We start from the raw sequence: 19,174 nt of genomic DNA, 5'->3' as shown, positions 1-19,174 counted from the left end.
TTAATGTTAGTTATAATTCAGAATTGGCGACTGAAACACGTAGGACACATAAGAAATAAAACACCGATAAATATAACCTCAGTAAAAGAAGTCAGCGGGGGTTACTACAGCTGTGTACCGGGGCCTGCGCTTTGTCGGTGGGATTGCTTGCGAGGCGAGCGGGTCTATCCCACGCTTTGCCGTGAGACGGGGCAGACATCTCCGAAATCATCGAAGCACTTTTGCAAAGAGGCTGTATCTTGACAAAACCGACCAGACACATGAAGATTAAACCACTACATTCTCGGCTAAAAAATATTAAAACGGTATCTGGTGACACACAAACAGGGTTTTTCAAAGTTCAGTTCTGTTAGCTTCCACATGCCGGTTGTTGTGTGCTAGAAACAATGGCCACCAGGCCAAAGCAATGGTTTTGACTTGATCAGCGTTAACCCCGCCCCCTGAGTTTGATGGGTGAGGCTGACAGATAAAATTATTTCATGATGAGAGCCAGGCGCCAGGACTGCCAAAATGAAATAAATAAATATATCATTAAATAATTAATTAAATGTGTCAATAATTAATTAAATGTGTCAATAATTAATTAAAATGTGAAATACATCAATAATTAAATGTGTCAATAATTAATTAATTAAATGTGTCAATAATTAATTAAAATGTGAAATACATAATTAATTACATGTGTCAATAATTAATTAATTACATGTGTCATAACTATTTAATTAATTAATTCCAATTTTAATTAATTATTGCCACATTTAATTAATTATTTAATGGTGTATTTAATTAATGCATTATGGCAGTCCTGGCACTCCATACAAGTGAACCATCATTTGTGCGTCGGGGTGAAACCAGCCGCCTCTTATCCTACCGTGAAGCGTTGGATATCTTCTTGTTCGCTAATCGAGACACCCACACAAACGCACAGAGGAAGTTAAGAGAAATAAAGCTCCAGGACCATTGTTTTCCCCAGTGAAGTTCTCATTTATTTTTCTTTTCACTTTCGCTGGTAATGTGCTTCTTACTTCACAATTCAATGGAATCTTCAATGTGACCGCAACAACACTGTTTCATCTCAATCAACTGCAAAATTCCTGAGAAGTTAAAAGACAGTTACTCAAATTCAACCAGGGCTGTAGCTATAGATTATTAATCTATCGATTATTCCATTGAGTAATCGGATAAGAAATACTTTGTCGTATTAATGAGAAATAATAAATATCGTAAAGAAAAAGAAAATACGTGTCTATCAAAATGAGCTGCTCACTGTTTTCTAGTAGAAATTGCATTTTTCTTTTAGTTTCATCCGTCATGTTTCATTTGTCAGTCTCTTTCTCCCCCAACTAATGGCTCTGCCTCTTTGCTCATTCGGTGCGTAAACAGACTCCACCTCCACTTTAAACTGTGCCTGCACCATCAAAAATATTTTATTTATTTATCCGCCATTTTTCAAGTGGTCTTAACCTTTTGATCAGGACTGTGACATATTCAAAAATTGGCACACATGTAGCGGAGTAACCCAGAGGAGTAATCAACTGAGAATTTCATGTCAAGGATGATTTTAATTAATTTTTATGTGATGTTATATTTGATTGGATATGTTGAATTAGACCAGAAATGTCCGTTAAATTTCTCCAGAATTATGCAGTGGAATGAGAAAACAAAACCTGCACACGTTAGTGTGAGTGTTCAAGAAGAAAAATCCACTTTCATTTAACTGTCATGTATAATTTTAAATACATTTTTAACATGATGTTGACACATTGCTTTGAAATGTTTTTTCAGTTGAGTAGTTGTCCTTTAATTTCTTGGGTGTTTAAGCAGTTTAAGATCCAACTTCTAGAGTAAGTGAACCAGAGTAGAAATATGTTGAAAGTATCATGTCAACTGTGAAGGATGGCTTTTAATGAATTTTGGAATATGATGGAATAATTGAGTGATTGTGTTGAATTTGAACATACTTGCCCTCTAACTTCTCAGAAATTTTGTTGACTAAACCAAAACAACGCAGGGTTTTGTCATGTAAAAATGTATTAGTCTAACTCTATTAAATCCAGTGTTTTCAGGCAGAAACGTGTGAAACCTGCACTTCCAAAGTCTTATTATGTTGTCATGTGACTCTGCTGGTTTTCGAGCAGCTAGTCTGCTCTGCTTCTGGTGAATTTCTGATCATTCTTGAAATGATCTGGTGTTGTTTATAAACTGAACTTTCCCACAATTTGAGGCATTCAGAAAATACTGGTTGAGGCTATGTGGATGAATATTCATACAGGCCAAACAGGGCAGTTTCCTGGACTTTTAGAACCGAGAACAAAGCACTGGTGCTCACACAATATCAGTGTGAAAAACTGGTGAAGAAAATATGGTACATTGTTCCAGGATGCATAGAGGAGGTATTTCCTGCATGTCCTACCAGGAGGATGTCTTAGGGCTAACCCCACAGATGCTGGACAGATTGCATTTCTGGGTTGGATGGTTGTGTGTATACTTTAGTTCTTTTATAGTGGCATCAAAATAACAAATGGTAGATTTTGTCATAAATGCAACATAAATAACATGTACTTGATATTCTGGAAAACTCACTTTGTGTCAGGTTAAGGCTGTGTGCAGGCAGGAGTGGAAGTAGAAGGACCCAAAGTGCAGACACTCGGAGACGGAAAGTAGCTCAAAACTCAGCTTTTATCGCTGGATGGCAAAAAGTGGCAAAAACGTAACCAAAAGCCAAATAAACTTACATGACCAGGCAGACAGAACACACAGCCTAAATGAGAGTAGATCACAACACAGACACAAAGAAACACGGGGCTTAAATACACAGAGGGAGCAATCAGGGAATGGGTAACAGGAGGGAAACACAGCTGGGGCAAATCAGGCCTAACGAGACAAGGGGAAGCAAAACCAGATACATTAACATCAGACATGGACCTTCAAAATAAAACAGGAAACATAACACAGACTCACAGGCAGGCACTATAACAAAGGGAACAGAGACGTGGGACCAGGGCAGACACAGACACTGACTGGATGTGGGGATACAGCAGACAGGGGAGACAGCAACTATGGAACACAGACAGAAAACCAGAACACTAAAACTCTAACCAAACCCCACCCAGAGAACCTAAACTAAGAATGATCCTAAAACCCATAAAGCAAAGCTAGAATATAATGAAATAACAAAATCAAAGAACCAAAAACACAAAACACTGGGTCAACGACCCAGGGACCCTAACACTTTGTGTTCAGATGATAGTAAATAAGCTTTTGAGTAAACTACATTGAATAAAAGTGCAAGCAACAGAAAAATAAACATTTTTGTTTTACAATTAATTAACATGTTTTTATAACTTTGCAAAATGAATGATATTTTGTACATTATGTGTAACATCAGATTTCTGTAGGCTTGCATGACAACCTTAGGGTAGTAATATAGATGCTTTCACAATGATTTATATGTATATGATGTGATTCCATAAGCAAAGTCTGTGTGGCTACAAATCTGAGATATTCATGCTGTTTTTAAACTCGGTGAGGTCGATCACAGGAAGAAGATAACAAGAGTGAACGTAATGGTTGGTTCAAACTTGGATTTTTGAGAGGAGATCCTGCTGTCGTTGTTTATTATAGTCATCAGAGGAACACTAAGTGAACATTTTAACCCTCAACCAATAAGTATTAAAACAATTATAATACTGGAAGTCGGATCATCAAAATTTGTGATAGTCATAACCACAACATTATCTGATAAGATTAATTTGGAAATATTTATTTTTTTATATAGATAGATAGCTAAAGAATGTCTGAAATGTAGAGCACCTATGAATGTTATTTCAACACTAAGTCCTCAGATGTTTCTGTTTCACAGGTACAATGATGAACCGCTGTGGTCTGCTAACTCTCCAGAAGGAACCAGGTACTGACAGAAAGTAAAGGGGCTTCTGTTTACTCTCCAGCCTCTTTTCATTCATCTAAAATTCAAATGTAATGACTTTTTTATTTGTAGTGGCTCATAATAATAAATGATTATTTCCCCATGACTGAGACAATACTCAACAAACCCATTTCAATAGCTGGATGGTCATTTTCTCTTTAGGTTATCAACATGAAAATTGCATTGAGGTTCATGGCCATTTTCACCTTCTGCTGACCAAAGTATACATAAGAAAATGTTGTGCTTCTCCCACACCCACTGGTGAAAAGTTCTGGATGGCATCAAGCTTACTCTGTGAAGTTGATCATATGCATCTTGGACAGTAGTGTACTGCTGCATATGGCTACGATTAATGCAGAGTATATCCTTGTGATACAAAAGCACAGAAGAAAAATGATGGATACAAGAAACAACCAAAATGAAATAAATGAATAATAATATAAATAAACAAACAAACAAACAAACTTTGCAACACTGTTGGACAGTCATGTTTAAGTACCAGCTCAGTTTAATGGTTAACTTTTGTGTGGCTGAAATGTAACACAAGAAACAACCATTTTTAAAACATGTGCATGGTTTATGTATTTATGATTGTTCTGTTTCTTTTAGTTCCTCTGAAGAGCATTGAGGTGGAGCTGGAGGTGAGGGACCATGTGACTACAGTGGTCTCCACCCTGAACTACGAGAATAAGGAGGACAAACCATTAGAGGCTGTTTTTGTCTTCCCTCTGCCTGGAGACGCTGCTGTCTGTCATTTCAGTGCTAAGATCGGACAGACACAGATTGTAGCTGAGGTGAAGGAGAAACAGAAGGTGAGCTGGACAGTAAATATAACCTGATTATAAGTAAGATTCAAAATAACAATAAACACAGTGACTGTCACTGACATGTGCCACCTGTCCTTCAGGCTCGTGAGGAGTATGATGATGCTCTGAGCTCCGGTCAGCAGGCCTTCCTATTGGAGGAGAGTGATCAGAGTCCAGATATATTCTCTCTGAGTGTGGGCAGTCTGCCTCCAGGAGAGAGCGCCTCCATCAGGTTAGAGTACGTGACTGAGCTGGCTGTGCAGGCTGATGATGGTCTGAGGTTCTGTCTGCCTGCTGTGCTCAACCCTCGATACCAGCCTCAGGGTAGGAAAATCATCCAACACTTATTAATTTAGTTAAATATTTATCACAAAACAATCATGCTTGTAACAAGCATGAGTCCCAGTAAAAATGTACCACAGTGATTTGCAACTATCTCTAATGTCAAGTACAGGTAGTGAAGGTGCAGGAGTCCAGGTGACTTCTGTTCCAGCCTCTCTGGTGCCCTACAGTCTGTCTTTTTCTGCCCGAGTGTCCTCTCCTCGTCCAATCTCTAAAGTAGAGTCCAACTGTTCCCTGGACCCTCTCCAGTACCTCAACACTGATCAAACCCAGGCCACGGTAGGTAGAGTGCTGCTGTGTCTGCTCTGTACTTATAACTGAGAACTAAATATGAATGTGTTTGTGGTGTGCAGGTCAAGCTGGCTGCAGGACACAAGTTTGACAGAGATGTTGAACTGCTGATTTATTACAAAGACGCTCACCAGCCCACCGCTGTGGTGGAGGCAGGACAGGCCTCTGCTGAGCCAGGTGAGTGGAAATGAGTGAAGTAGTTGGTCTGCAAATACAGATTTTATTATCTATACTCTTTAAGTTTTTGAACAAACAATGAAAAGCAAATTTAGGTAATTTTTAAAATTTGTTTATTTTTCAGGCTCTCTGATGGGTGATTCAGTGGCGATGGTGAGTCTGTACCCTGAGTTTCCCCAGTCTGTGACGTCTTCAGTGGCTTCATGTGGAGAGTTTGTGTTGTTAATGGATCGATCTGGAAGTATGGGCTGTCCTATCACAAACAGCAAGCAGCAGGAAACTCGCATCAGCAGTGCCAGGGTATCTGTATTAAGTTATTACAGTCAGAAAATCTGTCATAGTGTTCCTCTCACATAGTGGGCTCACCATATTGTCCATCCCTCACAATCCTGTTCTCTTAAGGATACTCTGCTGCTCCTGTTGAAGAGCTTACCAATGGGCTGCTATTTCAATATTTACAGTTTTGGGTCTGGATATGAACACATCTTCCCGTGAGTCTCCCCTCATATCGGTCACCCCAAGAAAGGGCCTTCTGTCTTTAATATCTGAATGGATGCTTTGGTCATGTGTTTATGTGATGGCAGTAAGAGTGTGGAGTACAGCCAGCAGACCATGGAGGAGGCTCTAAAGACAGTTGAGCAGATGGAAGCTAATCTTGGAGGAACTGAGATCCTGCAGCCCCTCAAACATATTTACAGCCAGCCCTGCATTCCTAATCAGCCAAGACAGGTAACACACACAGTCTGACACTTTCCTGGTTATGGCTCATGTTGGGGATGATCTGCTCATAATAATGTTGGTGGTTCGATCACTGGCTGCACACCAGTGTGTTCTTGAGCCCCAATGCACATGATGCAGAGTGAGTATGTGTGCGAGTAAATGCTTGATAGAAAGTGCTTGGATATAGAAAAAGATCCTGGAGCCCTTCAAACGTACTTACAACCAGCCCTGCATTCCCAGTCAGCTTAGACAGGTAACACAGACACTGGCTTACATTCATTTACTGGAGACTTTAGAAACGTTAGCTAGAGAAAAGTGCTTTGACATAGAACAAAGTGCTTGTATTCACCCATTTTTGTGACTATGTGAAAGAGACATGTTGTATGAAGAGTTAACCCATATGGAAAAGATATATATAAATCTTATAAAGTTTGTATCTGTCTTGTGTGAAACTTGTATGAAAAGCATATAAGTGTGAAAACACATATAAGATCCCTTGAAAAATTATATAATGAAACTTGTATGTTTTGGATAGTTACTAAAACAATGTATGAAAGTAATGCGAAAGTGGCCACTTTCATGAGTAAATCATGTAAGCCTTATATGATTTACTCATGAAAGTGGCCACTTTCATGAGTAATCACATATAAGTTTTTTACTATTTCTTTTCCGTATGGGAAGTTCTCAAGCAGAGTAGAAAAATCACTTAAAAAAAAAAAAAAAAAAAAAAAAAAGCACTCTTCTCCATGCCTGCTTCATGCCCTGGGGGACGGGGCTATGGCTCCCTACACCCTCTAGCAGATCGTTACATGGAGAAACCTTTTGAACACAAGCGCGCCTATTCACACAGGTGTGCACAGGGGTGTTCAACTGTTCACAGACACAAGCTACACCTTTCTTGGCTGCTACCTCAAAGCACATTGTGTGCTGTCGGTCCTGCGTGTTGCACAACAACATTCAACATTTAGTATTTACTGTCATTTACACTTAGCTAGACTAAAGCGATGGTGTTGTGTTTATTATGTTGCGCTCTCTCTCTTTTTTCTTTTTTCTTTTTTTTTCTCTCAACAGGTGATCCAGGAGATTTTTTTTTTCTTTTTTAAGTGCCCTTTCTCACTGTCCCTCTTCCCCTCTGTTTTTCTTTTCCTTCCTCTTTCTTTCTCCCTTTCCTATCCCCCAGCCATGTCTGTCCCATCTGTAACAACTGAAAATAAAATAAATAATAACAACAAAGGTTGATCCAATGGACCAATACGGCAAAGCAGTGATGATCCACTTGGATAAATCCGTTGGGCATCTTTGTTGGCCTTCAGACAACAATTCTGATGGCTAAAGAATCAAACGGGACAGGCAAAAAAAACAAAACAAAAAAAAAACTCTAATAAGATTCAGTCCAATTACCATATCTGAAACCTAACTCGGCTCTCAGAACAAGTTGTGTGTTTGTGGGTCTGATGTTATGTCCTTTTGTGCCAACTCTCCTCTCTAGCTGTTTGTCTTTACTGATGGAGAGGTGGGGAACACCAAAGAAGTGATAGATCTGGTGAAGAAGAACTCAGGTTCTCACAGGTGAAACCACAAAAACACAACCATATCTACACAATTCCCAGAATGTCCAACATGTCCACTGTGTACTCAGAGAAAACTGTTGTATTGCAGGTGTTTCTCTTTTGGGATTGGGGAAGGGGCCAGCTCTGCTCTCATCAATGGGATGGCCAAAGAAGGAGGAGGTCACACTCAGTTCATCACAGGGACTGACAGGATGCAACCAAAAGTAAGACATTTAACACAATTATGAAGTAGGATAATAACACTATATGAAGGACTTACTAAACATACTTCACCAACTTATAAAAGATATTACATCTTATTTTGCTGGTTTGACTAATGGTAATAAACTTAATCCAATATTTTTGTTTGACACCATCAGCAGATTCCTTAATTTCCCTCAATCTGCTTTCCCTGCCATGTATTCCAGTGACTGCATCAAGTCTGTGTGTCTTCAACTGACTCAAATCTCTTGATCAGTTCTCTTCTTAGAGTTTAAACTAATTTTCTCAACATATCTCCTTGACATTATTTCACCCACTTTTGTCCCATACGTCCCATTATTGCACACGTTTTCCTGCCCAGTGGACATTGTCTGTCCTAAATTCATTAGCAGGTTCTACTTGTCATCTGTCCTTGGCTTTTCTCTATTATAAATCATTCCATTTATCTTACCCAGCGTCTTTCCTCTAGGGAAAACATCCCTCCTTAGATTCCACTGTTTTAGGTCATTATGGGCCAATTTCCAAAGTCTTCAAGAAAGTTGTTGCTTCTCCATCTGGTTATTGACAAAACCACAGCACTGAAACAACTTTATTAAAAAGAAAAAAAAAAATTGCTAATGGTATTCTTATGCACTCGGATAAGAGAAAATATTTCATGTTAGTTGTGCTTGACTTATCTGCAGTCTTTAATACCACTGATCATGCTACTCTTATCACCAGAATACAAAACTAGATGGCATCACTGGTACTGCTGGCAAATGGTTTTCTGCATATTTATTCAACAAATTCATATTAATCAATGTAGTGGTGTGAAAATGTGTTTTCCCCCTTATTTTATATTTGTCTATTTGTCACACTTAAATATGTCAGATCATCAAACAAATTTGAATATTAGACAAAGATAACACAAATAAACACAAAATGAAGTTTCTAAATTAACCAGTTTTATATTAAAGGGGGAAAAAGTCCAAACCTACATTGCCCTGTGTGATAAAAATGATTGTGATAACTGGTTGGGCCACCCTTAGCAGCAACTATGTTTCTATGTTTTTAACTAGATTTTTGGATCTTTGCACTCTTTTAATGTTCCTGTACTCATATTAGCTTTTAATTTGTATTTTTTATATTAAGTTATTTGCATTTTTCTGTGCAATATTGATTATGTATTATGTTAAGAAATGTTGGGATTCCCCCCCCCCTTCCCTTTTAATTTGTAGTGGTTTAGTCTAGAATCTATTTTGGCTGTAGCTTAACCAATGAACCAATACCACCTCGTTAATGTCAATTGGTCAGCTGGTTTATTTCTTGAGTTGTAATTGGTCCACTTGGAAATTCTCTTTTTCTGTTTCCTTATTTTTTTTTTTTCTTTCTTTAAACATTAACTGTTGGACATTTTGCAACAACCCTGATGAAGGCCACAAGACAAAACGCGTTGTTCACTTAATAAAGTTGCTCCCTAGAATCTTAAGCGTCGCTGGAGTCTCGGTGTCATCAGATCTTTGTCTTCTCCATGCACTTTGGAAGTTGGTGAAGTTGTGCCAGAAATATTTGTTGCTATCAATGTTCACCAGTGTCCCGTGTTATTGCCATTTGTGGATAATGGCTTTTACTGTGGTTCGCTGGAGTCCCACAGCTTTACAAATGGCTTTCAACACTGACAGATCTAATTACTTTGTTTCTCATATGTCCCTGAATTTCCTTGGATCACAGCTTGATGTCTGGCTTTTGAAGATCTTTTGGCCTACTCCACTTTGTCATGCAGCTCCTATTTAAGTGATTTTGTCATTAAGAACAGGTGTGGAAGTAATCAGGTTCAGAAACTGAACTCAGCTTTCCAAAGATGTGATACACAGCAGATCATTTCTGGGCCATATAGGTTTTTTTTTTGTTTTTTTTTCCCCTCTGACTTTGAGGTGATCATGCTTTTGAGGTTGTGGTGCCCAAACCCTGGAATACTCTTCAGCTTATCTGGAATTTTTGTAATTGTTTTAAACGACTGATGAAAGCACATTTTTATTGGTTAACTTTCCCTTAATCTTTTCCTCTCTATTTTGGGCCATAGTTTGTATGTTGGAATAAATGTTTGACTGTAAGGTTGATTATGTGTATGTTCAGACATGCATACTAATATTTAATATGTGGTTGTTAATCAAAAACTGAAGTGCTATACATATAGAATAAAAGTAATTGAATTGATTTGATATACCTTTAGTCCCACAAGGGGAAATTTCATAAGGCTGCCGACCTATTGCACGCAATGGCGGCGCCATCTTACCCTCCGACCATACATACATTACACAAACCATCACATGGGGAAGACAGGTCAGAGAGGTATAACAATGGAAAATGCACCACATGAGGAAAGATAAGGAGAAAAATAACTCCCCCCCCCCCCCCCCCCCCAGACTGAGCTCCAACAGGGAGATCAGTTTGAGAACAGAAAAAAACACCTCTGCACATAGCACATGAAAAAACTCTTAATACACCAAAGAAACACATGACAAGCAACAGGGATGGGTAAAGGGTGCAGCATCAGAAGGGAATAAGCGTCGAAGGCGTTTGGAAAGGGAGGGGGGATGAGTTTGTGCATATCAGTGTATATGTATGTGTGTGCGTGTCCAGAGTTCAGCTGAGATATTGTCCTTCGCCCTGCTAGGCTAAGTAAACAGCTTCCAGCCAACCCAGGTGGCCTTGCATGGAATGGGAAGGAACAGACTAAACACAGTTGTTATCAGGGTGTTGTTGTTCAGCTCCAGCCTTGAGACCGCAGCTGGCGCCAAAGGGGCTATCCGCATGAAGTGATGGTGGTTTTTACTTTAGTGCGAACAGCTCATATGAATTTCAAAGCAGTTCTACAGTCCAACACTGGTCTCTCAATCTCCCGTTGGAGAGCCGCGAGCTTCGCCATACTTGCGTTCTGTGATGTTGTCATTTCTTGTGCTCAAGGAGCCGATTTCTGAGAACTCACGGCAGTGTGCCTCCCCGAGATGTCATCCAATTTGCGCCCAGAGATGTTATTCCGAGCTAGCCCTTCCGAGATATATCCAGTCTGCAGTCAGAGATCTTATTCTGAGTATTCACAGCAGCCGTAGCCTCTCCAAGATCTTATCCGTGCTGACTCAATGAGCCCATTTTGAGAAACTCACGCCTCTCCCAGCAGGCAGCCTTGTGGGGGTTTGAACAGCCGGTTCGGCTTTCTTAATTCTTCGATAAGCCGGGGCCAAGCCAGGTCCGATCAGCCAGAACCCTGTTACCATGGTTCCGAATAGGTAGATATCTTCAGCACTCAGGCTCACCCAAGCCCAGACTTCTCATTGAGAAAGGGGTGTCAATTGCATTTAGGGACCAGTTGATCCAATCCATAATTCCTCTTTTAGGTTTTAGAGAACAGACTGTGAGAGAATGTTCCAGGGAAAAGTAACACAAAAAACACGAGACTAGACAAGGACATAAGAGGCTAAGCAGGGAAGCTAAGGGAGAGGAGGAAAGGAGAAAAGTGCGACCGCCTTCGTCAAGAGCAAGAGCAAGAGCAGTCAAGCATGTCAAGTTAAACACTGAAGCAGCAAATTTGGAGAGTTTTTTCTTTATTTTTCAGGTGATGCAGTCGCTGCGATTTGCTCTGCAGCCGGCTGTGGTCGACATCTCAGTCATATGGGATTTACCAAAGGAAGTGTCTGTCACTGTCCTCTCTCCACCAATCACAGCACTTTTCCAGGGTCAGAGGTCACTGATTTATGCCCAGCTCAGTGGACAGGTAAGAGCAGCACCTTCTCATGTTGTTGTTTAGGTATTTGATGACAGTAATTAACGTGACTTCTAACCCTGTGATTCTGTGTCAGTGCTCAGAGGCAGCAGAGGGCTGTGTGACGGTGAAGTACAGCCTGGCAGGTCATCCCTCTGAGAACCAGCTGCACTTCAGTCTCAGCCCTGCAGAGGACACTGGGTAAAACAGTTTAACACAAACGGCACACTTCTGTTTTGAAATGCGAGTGCTGAATTTAAAACAATATTTTCAGAAACATAACTCTACTTACTAGAAAACAGTTAATAATACACAGACCTAATGGTGTTTGTCTAGTTTTAAACATGTTTCACTTTTTCTAATCTTATTTTTACTTTGGATTAGGGGTATCATAATATCTAATAGTATATGATTACTGATCACAAACATTTAGACATGACAGAGGAATCTCAGTCCGCAGTTTCTGTGAAATCAAGGAGCCATTTTTTGACCTCAAGTGAAAAAACTACTGTGCAACAATCTGCCATTTTTACTGTAAAGTACATGAAGAGCACACAGCTTGACCCACACAGGTACCTCTCCAACAGCAACTAATTTGTGCCCTCAGTGCCTCTTTTTGTAAAGTGTGACAGTCATAGTGTTTGCTTAGAGAAGAAAACATAGTCTGTCTGACCTTTAGAGGCAAATCTGTCAGAAGCAAAAAGGAATCTATGCAAGATGCTGTTTCGACTCCTTTAGCCTGATAACTGGGGTTAAGTAGAGAAAGACGCAGCACATCTGTCTGGACTATTGGTCACCATCCTCTGTCAATGTGAGTGATATAAACAGAAAATATAGCACAAAGGTAAGTGGTAACTTTATTCCATAATAGATCTTGAAAATATAGCCACTGGCAATACTGCTTCATTATCTTTTAAAAGCATTTTTGGACTTAAATAGCAAAATAACACCTACATTTTACAGTAATTTCAACACACTGTTATCTATGTTTATCAGATTCTCTTTAAAAATCTTAAAATTTCTTTTTGCTTTCTTAACATTGTCTCCATGAAGCCCAGTGACACAAATCAATAGATCAAACTACAGTCATGTCTTTAAGACATCAAGACCTCGGTGAACTCTAATTTCCTGCTTCTAAATTCAGACTAAACTGATGTTATGAGATAGCCTTTATTTGTCAGTTGCAGGTCTTTAACCCACAACCAAGATGACAGACCTTGCTAACCGTACATACAATACAAACATCACATTGGGGAGACAGGTCAGGCTAGGTAGCGAGGAAAAAAACATTGAAATGTGCAACACAAAAGGATAATACAGAAATGCACAGGTATCAACACACCATAACACAATAAACACAGACAAGCAACATGGGAAAGTGTTCCAGTGTGTACATCTGATCTGGGACTGCTGCAATCTTCGACTGCGCCTCCAGCTGACCCGATGTCCACATCATGGGGGAGGTAAGCGTTGGAGGTGGCGTTGGATAGGGAGGGTGATGTGTCAGTGAGTGCGTATCAGTATATGTATGTGTGTGCGTGTCCATAGTTCAGCTGAGACAGTGTCCTTCGCCCGCCAGGCTAAGTAAACAGTCTTCCAGCCAACCCAGGTGGCCTTGTAGGGAATGGGAAGGAACAGACTCAACACAGTCGTTATCAGGGAGTTTTTGTTCGGCTCCAGCCTTGAGCCCACCGCTGGCGCCGAAGGGGTAGCCGCATTATGATGGTGATTTTTCTTTTGCAAACAACTCATGAGAATTTCAAGCTGTTTTTAACACTCCGACACTGGTCTCTCAATCTCCCGTTAATAGCTGCGAGTTTCTCCATGATGTTATTAGCCGTCGATTCCGTGGTCTTGTCTCTCTTGTGCTCACATAGCAGGTTCTGTAATCTGATGTAATCCAGCTTCCGCCCAGAGATGTTGTTCTGAGTTGATTCTTTCCTGATGTAATCCAACATACAAATTCTCAGAGGTGTTATTCTGAGCATTCACTGCAGTCGTAAGCGCCTCCAAGCTCTTAACCATGCTACCTTCAGTGAGCCCTTTCTGAGAAGTCGCACCTGTCGTTCCAATCCCAGCGGGCAGCCTTGTGGGGGTTTGAACAGCCGGTTCCGCTTTCTTAATTCTCCGATAAGCCAGGGCCAAGTCAGCTCCGATCAGCAAGAACCCTGTTATCATGGTTCCGAATAGGTAGATATCTTCAGCGTCCTCGATCGACAGTCCCGCCAGGCACACAATCCTCTGCCACCTTTCCATTGTGTATCCGGCAGGGGAAGTCCCTCCAGGGCACTTGGGTTCTCCTGAGCCCAGACTTCTCATTAAAGGGTGTCAATAGCATTCAGAGACCAGTTGATCAAATCCATAATTCTCTTTTAGGTTTTAGATACAGACTGTGAGAGAGTGTTCCAGGGAAAGTAATACAAAAAAGACACGAGACTAGACAAGGACATAAGAACTAGCAGGGAAGATAAGGGAGAGGAGAAAAAGTGCGTCCGCCTCCTCTGAGAGCCAAAGAAAGAAATAGCTTTGTCTTTGACCCTAAAAATCTTCACAACATTGTGTCTGACCAGATATTTAATAGCTTTACTTTGAACTACAGCAAGGCTGTGAAGAATCCTGGAGCCAGTTTTGATCTGATATATCTTTTAATTGACATGTTAACCAAATATTTAGCACTATTTTCATTTATTTGTGCAAGATGTCTAAAACGAGAAACATCCTGTCTCAAAGTGATGCTGAGAAATTTGTTAATGAAAAAATTAGAGCATTTATTGCTTTAGGTTGGACTATTGTAATTCATTATTATTCATCACTGCAAAAGCTCCACAAAAAAAACTTCAGTTAATCGAAAACACTGCAGCGAGAGTACTAAAAGTACCAACTCTCACTCTCTCTCACACTTTCTCAAGTGCACACACACACTCACTGACTCTGTCTGCCTGCTTCTCACCCCCAAACAGTCTCAACAGACGATTGTCTCTCCATGACCCTGGTTCTGCCAAAGGTTTATTCTTGTTTAAAGAGAACTTTTCCTTCCTCCTATTGCCAAGTGCTTGCTCATGGGGAGCATCTGGTCTTTTTTTTTTTTCTCTAATATTTTTAAGCTTATATCCAAATTGAATTAAATTAACTGCCCAATTGCAAATTATAATAATTTATACTGCCTATCAAAGTGACCCTGGGGTTTTTTGCTAAGCTGCAGCCTTTCTTTACTGTAACTCCTGTTTAAAACTATTTTAATTATGTCTATATCCAAAACAAATACCACAACACTGAAGTCTAGGAAATGGGTCCAGTTTTTGTTTCAACTGAAGCACAGCTCAGGGATCTCTTAAACTGATTTATTCTTTTTGTACTTCTCAAAGTACGAAAAAACAAAACAAAAAAACGTTTCCAAAGTAACTTCAAATTTCGCACAGCCAGTAAAACCAACCAGCTCAGTGAATACATGGGTAACTCCATAAAATCAACACGGGACTTCTGCCTATCCGTCTACGATTTTCATAAAAATGTTATGGTGTGGGCACATATAATGAGTGCTGTGAAAATTTCACTTCAAAATTGAAATATTACTTAAGATATGTTTCTTTGAAAAATGCTCTGTCAACCCTCTTTTTTTTCTTTTTCTCAAACAGCCACTTCTGCGCTTGTGAAGTGGCTGTTTGGTCTCTCCAATGTAGAGGTCTGGGCATTCCTCGCTGCACTGTACAGCATACACCACATTGTTAAGTCTGTGTTTTGGAGTTTTGTCTCATAGAGATTTGTCTATGTTGCGCATGGCACAACACAGAAGAGCCACCTCCACAGGACAAGACTCAGCAGTCCATCTGCATCTTAAGGACAAAGGTCACTCTTTCGAGGATGCCAATGTTCACATTTTGGACAGAGAGGACAGATGGTTTGAAAGAGGAGTGAAAGAAGCCATCTATGTCCACTGTGAGCGACCATCTTTGAACAGAGGCGGTGGTTTACGACACCAACTCTCTGCCATCTATAATCCAGTTTTGAGTTCCCTCCCCAGACGCCTTAACGCCCACTCACATCCTGGGCCATCTGACCTCAGGAATTTGCATAATAAGGTGGGGCCAGGTTTCACAATGAGCTCACCCGAAACTCTGGCTGATTGTGACCCACACCCAGTTTCACACCTTGGCTCAGGCGATTAGAGAATCATCAGGGGGTCCTTTGTCCCTCTGTGGGGGGATACTCCCACTAGGTTTAAATCTGGGACTCTCCACCATTTGACCTTAGAACTGAAGAAGCTTCTCGGATGAGAGGTGAAACGGCTTCAAGCAACTTAAAGAAGTCCAGACGCTTTTCTTTGCAAGCTCCTTTGAATACACAGATATGGGTATACAGATTTGGTAAATTTTGTTCATTCTTCCAAAAGGACATTTGTTAGGTCACACATCGATCACGTTGAGTTCAGGACTCTGTGCAGGTCAGTTCTCACCAGTCTCGCTCATCATGTCTTTATGGACCTCACTTTGTGCACTGTTGCACAGTCATTCTAGAACAGCGAGGGGTTTTCCCCAAATTGTTCCTGCAAAGTTGGGAGCATGAAACTGCAATTTTAGGAGAAATTATACTTTTGTTAGCTTTGGCTGGTTTTGTCACATCACAGTACTGTTTGTTTGAAAGGTAAACGTGAGTACAAAGTTGTTCTGAAGTGAAGACTGAGAGATTTGTTTGACTATCCTGACTGGGCGTGGTTTAAATTTTCTTTTGTGGTGATATACTATTTTATCCAGTACCGAGCTGTCTATTAGCAAATGCACTTGCACATTATTTTTGGCAGGAGAGGTCCTTTTATAAAGGAGATAAATTACAAAAAGAGATGTATTAATTACCAAAAACATAGATAAGTCTAAGTAAAATCAGCTACTAGTAGAGGATGAGATAAAGAAGGAACATTAAGGAACTATGTCAATTGTGGTGATGCCGAACAAGATAACAATGTTGTGTGGTTTTCTGATTAATCTTATTCTGAATTAGTTTAACACTCAGTTTAACACTTTTTGTTCTAGGTTACATGTATTTGATTTAAATAAAGAACGTTCTCATTTTGGGAAAGCAGTGGATCAAAATTGTTAGCCTGCTTGTGTGTAAATCTTTTTGTTGTTTTAAAGTGATGAAAAGGAAATGGATGGAAAGGAAATTATTGTGGTTTTGTGCCTTCTTGTCTGCAGGCTAACAGTCCACAGGTTGGGTGCTCGGACTCTGATTCGCTCCCTGGAGATGGATGAGAGAGAGAACAGAGGACAGCAAGATGGAGGAGTGAAGGAGAAGGTGGTGCAACTCAGTGTCCAATCAGGAGTGAGCAGTTCTTTCACTGCCTTCATTGCTGTCAACAAAGACAACAGCGAAATGATTCAAGGACCTCTTGTGCGCAGAAATATTCCAACACCCCGTGAGTTTATTTCAAAAGAAAAAATAAAACTCTGTCAGGCACAGACTGAAGATGAAGATAGACTTGAATTAAGGGGTATTCATTGTAAGGGGTACAATGATATCTTGAAAAGCAGACTATAAGAGTCACAGACAGTACAAATATAAAGAAAAGTTGGTTATGGCAAAAAGTAAGATTCAGTAGCAAAAAAATGATGCAAGGAATCAAGATACCAAGATGGATGTTAACACCACGGACCCACACAGCGTTCGAACACAGTTAAATTGTCTTTGTTGTACAGATTTTACACACACACACACACACACACACACACACACACACACACACACACACACACACACACACACACACACACACACACACACACACACACTATTTCCTCTTCTGCAACTTGACCACCAATCCTCCTGTTCGGCACCTTATGTTTCCCAAAAGCTTGCAGCTGGCCCTCTCTCTGCTGGTCCCCAGCATAACTAAAAACGTGAGAGTGTTCGTGAGCCTAATTCCCTCCACCTGGACCTCAGCCTCCCTGGGACTGGCCCTGGAGTCTGCTGCACCACCCTTCCACTGCAGCGGAGCCATAGACCACACCCCTGCCACACAATCCCAATGTCTGACTGAGGCCCAGGCCGCATCTGGCTCCCCCTGTGTAAACGGGAGAGGAAATTGTCCATTACCATCTGTGGCCTATGGACCACCTTGAACCTAAAGGGCTGTAAAGTCAGGTACCACCTAGTGACCCAGGTGCACTGTAGCGGGGCGTGGTCTGAGCCGAGTGCGAACGAGTGTCCCAGGAGGTAATAACGAAGGGAATTGACCGCCCACCGGATCACCAGACAATCGTTCTCCACCATGCTGTATTTTGCTTCTGGCTGATGTAAAGAACAAGGCGGTTAACCCCTCTTACCTGCTGGGACAAAGCGTCCCCCAGCCTTCTGTTCGAGGCATCCGTGTGCAGGATGAAAGGGAGGGAAAAGTTTGTGGAGGAGTAGCTCCCCACAGAGAGCCTTTTTCACCTGCACAAACACTGCTTGGCATTGCTCCACCCACTGGATCAGATCTGCGGCACCCTTTCAGGTGAGATCTGTCAAAGGACTGAAACTAGGCATGAACTGGTTATGGTACCCCACCAGGCCCAGGAACTGCCTCACCTCCTTTTAGGTCTTGGGGCGCGGGGAGGATACAGTGGCAGTTGTCTTCTCCATCTGTACGCACCTGCCCACACCCCAAGTGCTAACCCAGATGCTGTACTTCCCTCCATCTAAATGCACATTTCTTAGGGTTTGCCCTGAGCCCTGCCTGCTGCAGAGTCTTCAGGACCGCAACCACCTGCTGCACATGTGCACCCAGGTGTTACTGTGGATGATAACATCATCTAGGTGAGGCCGCCCCACCCAGTCCATGGGGCTTTGGGCAAGCCGAACAAAAGTGTGAAGAATTGTTACAAACCATACACAGTGGAGAAGGCTTTTTTTTTTTTTTTTTTTTGCAGACAAGGGAATGTGCCAGTAGCCCTTGGTTAAATCTAGCATTGTGCAAAATTTTGGCAGTGCCTAACTCGTCCAGAAGCTCGTCTATCCTGGGCCATGGGGTAGGCCTCAAACCGTGACATTTTCGTACATTATGTGCCGTGCGACTTTTCTATTAACCCTATTTTCAGCATCTCGGTGGCTTTTAAGCACCAACAACTGGGTGTGTTCCTCCTCTGTGCGAGTGTCACGGCTTACTCGTTCAATGATACAAAGTACGGGTAGGGCCACATGGCTTTAGGGCACACCAAGTGACCATCAATTACTATCTTGGTCAAAGGCTGAGCGTAGGGTGTCGTCACGAGACTGCTCCAGTGGAAAATATTCTGTGGGGCGAATGATCCACTCAGGCGGGGCCTCATGAAAAGGACCCACCACTTCTTCTCCCCAGGAGTCAGCGTTGGACAACCCCGCGTCACCACGTAGCACCACGCAGACACTACAACCTACAACTGGT

At 41.3% G+C, this 19,174-nt stretch overlaps 1 protein-coding gene across 1 annotated transcript in view; it reads left to right on the top strand.

The window, feature by feature from the left end:
* The window catches only part of LOC120719887 (von Willebrand factor A domain-containing protein 5A-like), a 36,077-nt gene that overhangs the window by 5,161 nt on the left and 11,742 nt on the right, over window positions 1-19,174 (top strand). The window contains exons 2-14 of the mRNA XM_040009451.1: window positions 3,863-3,910; window positions 4,538-4,740; window positions 4,836-5,058; window positions 5,189-5,355; window positions 5,430-5,544; window positions 5,669-5,844; window positions 5,947-6,035; window positions 6,129-6,273; window positions 7,754-7,833; window positions 7,924-8,038; window positions 11,632-11,790; window positions 11,876-11,979; window positions 16,968-17,188. Coding sequence (XP_039865385.1) covers window positions 3,863-3,910; window positions 4,538-4,740; window positions 4,836-5,058; window positions 5,189-5,355; window positions 5,430-5,544; window positions 5,669-5,844; window positions 5,947-6,035; window positions 6,129-6,273; window positions 7,754-7,833; window positions 7,924-8,038; window positions 11,632-11,790; window positions 11,876-11,979; window positions 16,968-17,188 — 1,845 coding nt within the window. The remainder of the gene's footprint in view (window positions 1-3,862; window positions 3,911-4,537; window positions 4,741-4,835; window positions 5,059-5,188; window positions 5,356-5,429; window positions 5,545-5,668; window positions 5,845-5,946; window positions 6,036-6,128; window positions 6,274-7,753; window positions 7,834-7,923; window positions 8,039-11,631; window positions 11,791-11,875; window positions 11,980-16,967; window positions 17,189-19,174) is intronic.

The sequence above is a fragment of the Simochromis diagramma genome, unplaced genomic scaffold, assembly GCF_900408965.1.
Source record: "Simochromis diagramma unplaced genomic scaffold, fSimDia1.1 OVJJ01000344.1, whole genome shotgun sequence".
Taxonomy (NCBI): Eukaryota; Metazoa; Chordata; class Actinopteri; order Cichliformes; family Cichlidae; genus Simochromis; species Simochromis diagramma.
Note: the sequence above shows the minus strand (reverse complement) of the source record. Positions and strands in the feature narration are given on the sequence as shown.